General features: G+C 34.7%; 1 protein-coding gene across 1 annotated transcript; it reads left to right on the top strand.

Moving 5' to 3' along the window:
- Positions 1–561: 561 nt before the first annotated feature.
- On the top strand, positions 562–9,909 carry LOC121411605 (myosin-2 essential light chain-like). Its single transcript, XM_041604407.1, has 6 exons — positions 562–666; positions 777–801; positions 5,434–5,574; positions 6,194–6,358; positions 7,541–7,618; positions 8,745–9,909. The coding sequence occupies exons 1-6, from the start codon at positions 577–579 to the stop codon at positions 8,771–8,773; spliced, it is 528 nt and encodes a 175-aa protein (XP_041460341.1). The 5' UTR covers positions 562–576; the 3' UTR covers positions 8,774–9,909.
- Positions 9,910–10,154: the final 245 nt, after the last annotated feature.

Here is a 10,154-nt window from a genome sequence, read left to right as displayed (position 1 = left end):
TCTCTTTCTTTTGCGCCGCCAATGGGAGCGGGGGGGGGGGGGGTTCTGTATTTGCCTATGCCATGCTTGGCATGCAGGCCCAGCCGCCCAACGGCGCCCATCCTACTTGTCGCCTAAACTCTGTCTAACACTGTGCAATGACTTGCAACAGAACTCCCTGCTCAAACACTTCCATGGCATTAAACGAGTAAACTACTAATAAACTTGGATCTAATCGTCGTCGACAATAAAAACAATGGTAATTTTTTATTTTACCCCCCCTTTTTTGTATTGTACTCTGTTTAGAGATTTTTTTCTTCTTCATGTACTATGTATTTATTGTTTATGTGACGGTGCACTCATCACAAGCTGTGTTTCCTGAGTTGCTACCTCCATTCTATTGTTTTGTTTAAGTTCATAAAAATGTATTGATGCTTTTATCGTTGCAAATAATTAATGTTTTCATACTTCATTCTTTTTATTTGATTTTCCTACTCTCGCAGCCACAATAGTTTTAGCGCATGCCAGGTGGTACCGTACGGTTTACCTTTGCACGTACCGGTACTACAGTATGTTTTTTGTGGTAATAATATACGTATGCAAATTGTGATCTTGCAAATATCCTACACAGATAAAGGGCGTGTGCTTGATTTTCGTCTACAATTACAGCTCTCCACCGTCATAATGGTGAGAAAAAACATGAATTTTAAAGTATTTTGACTTGTCATGAAATGTTAACTTGCCAGTTTTCAATATTAATCTGACTGTTTCTTATTTTTCTTCTTTTCATTTTACAGTCTGTCTCCGACGAAACACTGTCCGGTAAGTGATTTTCTTCCTTTCGTTCAGTCCCTGAGTTCCTGTACGGTATACCGTACATTCCAAGCCGATGACAACAACAAGGCCGCAAGCAATGGGCTGGGTCAGCTACATGTAGCACAGCTCAGACAGTGTGTGGATTGCATGCGGAAAACTGCTTGCTGTTGATGTTGTTGGCATGGGAGGGCCTGAAATGAAACTTAAAAGAATCTGCACTATGAATTGATTCTGTAGAATTATAACTCTGTGCTCGCACATTTGTTTCTTCGGTTGTATTTTTGTTTAGGCGGAGGATTTATAATTTGTTAACATTATGATTTATGTGTGTGTGAAATATAAAGTTCAATAAAAAAAAATTGAAATCCCTGGGCCTGGGTGGCCAGGGACGTGGGCCTGATAAAGATATGATCTAACTAAGTTCATATCTCAGTGACAATTTAAGGAGTGTATTACCGGTAAGAAGATTTTCTTCAGCCAATATTGTGTAATTCTTCTGATGAAGTACAGTCCACCGACGGCCGACTGGTGTATCAGAGCTACCAAGTCTCACGCATTGTGCGTGAGACTCAAGCATTCAGGGTCCGTCTCACGATCTCACGCATGGCACCCATTTTTCTCACGCATCGGGACCCGACAGAAAAAAAAAGAGAAAAAGTAGCATTATTCGCCAGATTATACGACTGGCCGACCACCTTCGCGTCATAGCCCGGCACGCGAGACGAATCGAGAGTGCAGTCAGCGCAGGTTTATTTAACTCTATGTACTTGATACGATTTTTTTCGCGTGCGTGCATCGCATGGTTTTGAACAAGGTTTTGAAGCCCATTTCTCATGCGCGCGCGCCTTTTCGCAACGTACGAGTGGAAGTACTGGCCGCGCGCGCACAGAGACGTCGAGTCATGAAAATCTCACGCATAACATTTTTTTGAACTTGGCATCTCTGGGTGCATTGTCATACTATAATTTGGCAGGTCTAGTGGAGTATGTACAGACAGTACAGTGTCATTTTGAAATTAGTTCTGTTTGTTGCTTTTTTCATTCCTTCATACTTTATTACATTCATTTATTTCTGGTAGTCTGCCACTCATTCAATGAACAAGGTGTAGTCTGCCTGAGTTATCAATGAAAATAAAATCTAAAATATTTATCAAGAGAAAGTGGGGGGGGGGGGGAGGAAATGGATGTTGGGGATATGTGTTCATCATTCATGTACCTGTATGTTGGCCTTTTTGTGTGTGTCAAGATGTCTGTGGTGTGTATAAAGATAATCTTATTTGACTAGAAGGCAAGTACATGTACATTTGCAAGCAAGTTGGTTTGAAATCTCAAGGAAAATGTCAAATTTTTAAGCATGCATTATTCAAAATAAGATGTCAGACAAGAAAGTTATGTTATTTTCAAGCTTTTGATTATAATTATAAAAAAAAATTAAACAGCACAGGCTATTGACAAAAGAAACCAATCATACCAAACCCACTAATTTTAGATTTTGTTACGAGTTAAAAAATATTGAATAATATGAATTATAATTGTATTCTATAATGTAAAAATTGGTTTGGCTCATTCTTGAAAATGTGAATCTATGATTATTGTACTGTAACAAACAAAAGCTTTCCCAATCCAATCGAATACATGTAGGCCTACATGTATTAAAAATGTCAATAAAGTGTCTGACCACATTGGCTCTTTCATTTACATGTACATGTATTTCTAGTACAGTGCTGTCTTGTGAAATTACATAATTCAATGTAAAAAGTAGTTTTTTCACATCTGATTATGAATTTTAAGTGTTAGACATGATAATCATAAAACATGTAAATAATAGTTACAATTATTAATTATTATAGAAAATATTATTGATAGTATTATTTATTGTAACAAAGACATACCATAGGTAGAAGTTTGAACATATGAAATAATTATGACTTCACTTACATGTACATGTAATAAATAACATACAGTGTAAGAAAAAGGAAAGTGGGGGATATGACATCATCAGCCCACCTACCAAAAATAATAAATATTCATGATGACATACAATTGTCTTCACAAAATATTGCTAAACTTTTAAAATTCAATAATTTTTATACATCAGATTTTATGTTCAGCATTTTGCTTGGTGAATTTTACTATATTCATGTAGATATAATCTTTTCAGCCTGAAATACCCCTTGAAAGGTAAAAGAATAGTTGTTGCAGCTAACAATTTTTTCATTTCATTACATTCTTTTTTGATCGGGCTTCCACTACATCAAAAATAAAAGCAATGATTACAAAATGAACACAAGACTCCCATTTGATTAGCAGACTGAATTTACATCTTAATTCTCATTCTATAATCAGATAGCAAACAAAAAAGAAAATTACAGATCGATATTATGTTCATGTACCTTTTGTGATGAGGAAGTTAAGTACATGGAATAGAGTAAAAGGTCCATGTCATTGGATATTGAAGTATTGCTGGTATTGCTACATGTAGTACTTGGATTGCCTGTGTCATGATCCCTTACTTGACTCATATAAAGGAAGTGCTCATACTGCATTGAATAAAAATTAACAGTCTTTATCTCCGGACCACTGTCATCTGTTTGACGACGGAGAAACTTGACTTTCGAGTTTAATAAAACATGTACTTCTGCTTCCAGTAGAGTACATCCCTTTTATTGCTTTGATTCAGTTGATTATTTTACTCATGGAAGGTTGATTAAATGCAGACTTGACTTATAGTAATTTTGTGTTTATAATGACTTCCTTAGAAACTATTTGGGATTGGTTTTGAATACACATGTATGTTTATACATAGTTTAAACCAGCATTTGCACCAAAAATAATAGTACCATGTTTTTCACTCAAGTAGAGTATCAACACTCTGTGGGTGAAAAAAATCAATATTATGTAGAAATCAGCAGCTGTGTTCATGTAATTGGTTCACTGTGTTATTCAAATGCTGGCAGACAATGTAAAACAAAAAAGGAATGAAGAAAAAAAAAAGTGAAGAGTTGAAGATTTTCATCCATTTGAGCACTGAATAATTGCCAGTGCCATTTTCTTCTGCAAAGTAAAAAAAGATTGAATTGATAATCTGAAAAGCAGAAAAATCACTCAGTTTTACAATCAACAAACCTTTGGAATCACAACACCTTAACACAACATATCTGACATTACAGTCTGGGTCCTGAAAGAAGGGAATGATAACTATGAGTGAACTTTTTTGAAAAAGCCTGGAAAGGGACTTTGATGAAAATTAAAATGCATTTACAAAATGAGAATATTCATCTATTACATGTAATAGATAAAGACAAGACTGACGAAGTTTGCAAAATATCTGAAGTTTTACATGTAAATGATGATTGAGTAAATGATTTTTTTTGTCCATAAACTTGCTGCCTTACATAACTTGTGATTTTGTAATACATGTGCGCAAGTGACCAGTGGCCCTATTGTGTCATTACTCTGAACACTATGTTAATCCTGAGAAATTGTTCGACATCAGTGTACTCAACAGTCAACACCATGCATTTATCACTGTGTTTCTTGTTTAAAGTGATTTCAAACCTTGTTAAAACACTACATTTTTCCTTGGATATCACTTGTACATTTAGTTACATTGATTACTCATTGTTCTTCCCATGCTTAGTTGAGTTTTTGAATGAATCATTTAGTCCAATGCTCACTGTATGTGCCATCTGATGTAGGAATAATTGTCCACACTCCAGGAGAAGTACATAGCCACTGTGTGATTATGAACATTGGTGGCGTGTTATCGAAACACACAAATTGAGAAGGGAATTATGAAACACTACATGTATTTTGTTTATTTGTGTGGAACGGCCGATCAAAATTACACAAATCAGACTCCATTTCTGTGGATGGTTTATCTGCATTGAACTATCGAGTCCATGTACTGGTGCCACTGTTCTTTATTCACGATGATCCCAGGTGCTTTGTCAACAATTATCTGTGAATTAGATCAAATGAACTTCAAGCATAATTTGATTGTTTTGAAATAAAATTCATGAAGATGCTTATGCTAATAAAGTATCCAGTGTCCAGCAGCTGTGATTGATGCAAATAAGTTATTGATGAAGGTGTATGTAGTTCATTTAAGAGCAAATGAATTTAAGAAAAACAAATTTATAATATTAAAAATACATGCACAATTGCACATGAACTGAAATAAATTGAATTTCACTTGTAGGGCTTATACATTTGGTCAGAGTCTGATCTTGTGTGTGTGTGTGTGTGTATGTATGTACATGTAAAATATTTGAGTAATGTTTTAAAATTTTATTTCAATTGTTTTTCAGGCCTTAAATTTCAGTATTTTTAGGAAATGTCCATTACATGCATTTATTGCACATTGCTATGACAGTTCATTCTAGAAAAATAGAGCAAAAAATTAAATAATGATAATCAACATGATAAATCCAAGGCTAATGAGAGGGGCATTAAATAGGGAATCCATTGTCTTGTCTTTTGTGTCTTGCCTTGGTTCGATATACATTTTACAAACCAAAACCAATCAAAATCACGTAGGGAGAAATATAATTGATTCAGTGTGACTGTTAATTATTACAAACATATTATACCCCTTACACAAAAATTGTAATTGTATTTGTATCTTTTCTTGAAACAGAAATGCAGGAATGCTTTAACCTCTTCGACAAGAGGGGGGATGGAAAGATTGATCCAGAACAACTTGGAGATGTTATGCGAGCCAACGGAGCCAATCCAACACAGGCAGAAGTGAGAAAACTTCTCCAAGAAATCTCTTCTGGTAAGTTCTGATCCTTACCCATTGTTGATATGGATTGTCTGTGCAGCCCTTTTTTTTATTTGTTTATCATTCATATTTGTTTACTTTATTTTGTCTGATCTATTCATCTGTTCATTTATTTTTTTTCTTGTATGTTTTTTCCATCTATTAGTGGTAGTGATGATGATGGTGGTGGTGGTGATGAAGAAAAAGGTGATTATGGTGATAATGATGATGGTGATGGAAGTGGTAGCGATAATGGAGGGGGAGGTGATGATGGTGGTGGTGGTGATGGTGATGATGGTGACAGTGATGGTGATGGTAATGATGATTGATGATGCATATGGTGATGATTATGATGGTGGTGGTAATGATGATTTTGAAGATGATGATTATCATTGAAGACGATGATTATCCTCATTATACTCCTCATATAATGATGGTGGTTTTGGTTATGATGGTGGTTTTGGTTATGGTGATGATAATGGGAATGATGAGGAGTATAATGAGGATAATGCTGATGTTGATGGCGATAATGGTGGTAGCTACCTAATATTTTCGTGGTATTACACAACCCATATACATTGAAAGTATAATGTCTCCACCTTTATCCTTCCATCCATGTCTTCACCATGATCAGGACACAGGATAACATTTGAAGAGTTCACACCAATCATGACAGCAACCAATAAGAAGAGAGAACAGGGTACCCAAGATGAATTTATTGAAGGTCTCAAAGTGTTTGACAAGGACGGCAATGGCCTTGTTAACTCAGCCGAACTTCGACATGTCCTCACCAGTCTGGGTAGGTAGACGTCATCAGGTGGGGGTTTCATAAAGCCGTTCGCAAGTTAAGAACGACTTAAAAAGGTTTAAGTCCACCCAAGAAAAATGTTGATTTGAATAAATAGAGAAAAATCAAACTAGTATAATGCTGAAAATTTCATCAAAATCGGATGTAAATTAAGAAATTTATGGAATTTTAAAGTTTCACGTATTTTTCACAATACAGTGATGTGCACAAGTCAGTGACATGCAAATGAGCCAGTCGATGATGCCCATCACTCACTTTTTCTTTTGTAATTTATTGTTTGAATTGTACAATTTTTCATTTTTTACAGATTTGACAATAAGGACCAACTTGACTGAACCATATACATGTAGTATTAAACAATGCTAGCTACACATGTTCAGGGAGAAATTAATTGTTGTTACATTCCAATATTCCAATTTTCTCCCTGTTCTCTGATGAAACAAAGTTTTATTCCTCCCTGAATATGTGGCATTAGCATTGTTTAATACTGAATGGTTCAGTCAAGTTGGTCCTTATTGTCAAATCTGTAAAAATTGAAATATCGTATAATTCAAACAATAAAAAAACAAGAAATAGTGAGTGAGGGACATCATCGACTCTCTCATTTGCATGTCACTGAGTTGTGCGTATAATTGTTTTGTGAAAAATAAGCAAAACTTTCTTATTTTACATCCAATTTTGATAAAAATTTTCAGCATTATCCTTGTTTTTCTCTATTGATTGAAATTAACATTTTTCTGGGGTGGCCTTGACCCATAAGTCACTCTTAACTTACGAACAGCTTTTTTTCTAACACCCCCAGTTAAATTTCAAATTTTGAAGTTAATTTCAAAACTGAATCCCTATTTCATAAAATTGTCATACCATGGTCAACGAGTATCAGCTAATGTATCAGTGTAATTTTAGGTCACTTGGTGAATGTTAAAGGTCATTTAGGGGTCAATAAACTGATGTCAGCTATAAAAAAAAAACAAATATTATGCCCTTTTGTAGTGTCATGCCCAAAGGGCTTTACTGTATAATATGACGAAGACAAATACTTTCCAAAGTGCTTACAATATTTCAAGCGGATACATGTATTAGAGAAAGCTTAAATAGAATTTAGTTTGTTTTTAAAGGATTGTACTGACTGATATAGCTCGTCATTAATTTCTTCAATCTTTGAAATACCAGGTGAAAAGATGACCGATGAGGAAGTGGATAGTTTGGTCTCTATCAGCGAGGATGCTAACGGTTGTGTTAACTATGAAGGTGAGTAATTTAATTTATGGGCATATTTATTACAGTAAGTAGCCTTTTGGCAAGTCTTTGTCATGATTGAAATCAGTTTCAATAGCTGAAGTAAAAATGGCTTGGTTCATGGTAAAAACAAAAATTTGTCCCAAAAAAAAAGGAGGATGGTGTTAGAGTTAAATATCACAATCATTAAAGTTTTGATTATAGATTTGACACGGATAGTATATACAAGTGAAATTTCATCTTTGATTTGAGACCAAATACTCAGCAAAGCATACACACAGGAGGAGCCGTGGTGTAGTGGTTCTGACACTCGCTTTGTAAACAGAGGGTCGTGTGTTCAAATCCCACCGCGGTCTGGCGTCCTTTGGCAAGGCGTTAATCCACACTTTGCCACTCTCAACCCAGGTGCTAAATGGGTACCTGGTAGGATGTGAAAGTCATTGTAGCTTGTCCAGTACTGTGTGCGCCTCACAGGCGACTGACTGGAATTATACTCCCAGGGAGTGGAGGATGTGCACACATTGTGTGCGGGAATGACTGATTGAATCAGACGACTGGGGTAATAATATACGGTACCTGTAAAGTGCTTAGACATGTTGTTCCGATGGATTAAGCGCTATATAAAAGCAGATTATTATTATTATTACACACATAGCATATGACAAACCAATACTGGGGCATGTCAGAAACAACTAGAGAAGACAATTTTTTGATGATGGTGAAAAATATCGGCTTAAACAGTCAAGCAGACCATGCAGTCTCATATATTCGTTTCAGCATATCATGCAACATGTGTGTCAAGGTTATATAAAATTTTTGTGATTTCGTATCTTGCCTCAAACATCTGTTCTTTGATGCAGTTTACCCTTTCGAATCACTTTGAGAGAGTTTCCATCAAATTCAAACTTGACAAATCAAAAGCAAGGAAATTGTGCTTGTATAGTATTTTGTGTTTGTACATTCAAGACCTCAAGACTTTATTTTAATTTCCATTCAGACAAATAAAAATTGACATAAATTAATACAAATTATTGATAGGAATATTAGATGATAGTCCAGTATGATTTTGCATTATTGATCCTGTACCAAAGCTAAAGACATTCTTTAATAATTCTTAATTCCTTTATTCTTACTACAGAATTTGTCAAGATGGTCTACAACCATTAAAAGGACCCAAGAAGTGTTCCAATGTCCTTGTTCTTCTTCAGTAATAAATCAATGCTAATTACGAGAAGCTTTGACTGTCCACCCTGTGACCTTCAAGCCGCATACAGACATTATTCAAAGGAACTATGGATTAGTTAGGAGACAAGAAGAGGATCAGAAACATGCATTTAAGACTTTTTGCTCATCGATCAAGTTGCCAAGTGACAGACAAGTTCCCACATTTTAATCATGGCATAGTTTTTACATCAACCTGCATATCGTTTCACAAACTTCTCTGATTAATTTCAAGTTACCGGCTGCTCTAGAAATCTTTTGAAACCTTGAAGTGTGTTTGGTTAAGAGGAATGTTGTTAGTCTAACATTTCTTAATCAAAACCTTTTTTTTAATGGCCATGAACAGAACTGCTCAAATAATATGTCTGTGTGCCTAAAGGGGATTTGCATACTCCTAGTAACATATATACATATTTATACACAACCATGATCCCAAATTATGTTTAATAAGAAGTAGTATATATATGAGAGATCTAATTAAATTAGATGGCATGAGATATTTTTATGATTCATATATGTTACATATATAATTATATAAAAAGCAAATAAATGAAATGCATTTTTATTGGATCAGTTTGTCATTATTAGATCCAATATCATATCAAACACTGGATTTTACACTATAATGATGTTAGATGTTTGATTGTACATTGACAGACTCTAGTTGCTAATAAATCACTAATTACTGCTTAGACTTGAAACACTGTCATTGCTTAAGTTTTCTTTATATTAATACAGTATAAGTTTATTCTTCGTTTCAATATTGTACCCCATTCTATGTGATTGTAATGTTTTTAAACGGTCTGAAGGGATAGTGGAAATTGGTGAAGGATAGTTTTTTAATTTACTAAATTGGCAACAGTTGATTGATGGTAAATTGGCACCAATTAAGCATTGATTGAATGGGCACCCATTTTTGTTTGTTAAATTGCTAACAGTTTATGCTGTTGAAATCGGCAACAATTTATTGGCTGTTGAATTAGCAAAAATGAACCATCTGTTTTGTATGTTCATTAAAGGGGATGTGAATTTCTTTGTTTCTGTTATTTCCAAATATGTATATCTTATGCATTCCATGCTAGTGGTCAATTTCATTCAGAGTAGATGCATAATGTACATGCAAGATATTTTAAAACCTCTAGTTTCGATGTTCTCACAATAGATTTCAAAGTATGCTTAGAGAATCAAGGTGAAAAAGATGTTTACATTAATTTTCGGACATTGGGAACTTAGTCGCAGAATTGGGCATAAAGTATATATATATTTAGTAGTGCTTCCAATGCTATTGGTGGACTGTAAGACATGTATTTATGATATATTTAATGTT

This window comes from Lytechinus variegatus, chromosome 3 (genome assembly GCF_018143015.1).
Source record: "Lytechinus variegatus isolate NC3 chromosome 3, Lvar_3.0, whole genome shotgun sequence".
NCBI classification, from domain to species: domain Eukaryota; kingdom Metazoa; phylum Echinodermata; class Echinoidea; order Temnopleuroida; family Toxopneustidae; genus Lytechinus; species Lytechinus variegatus.
This window is presented reverse-complemented; position numbering and strand designations above follow the sequence as displayed.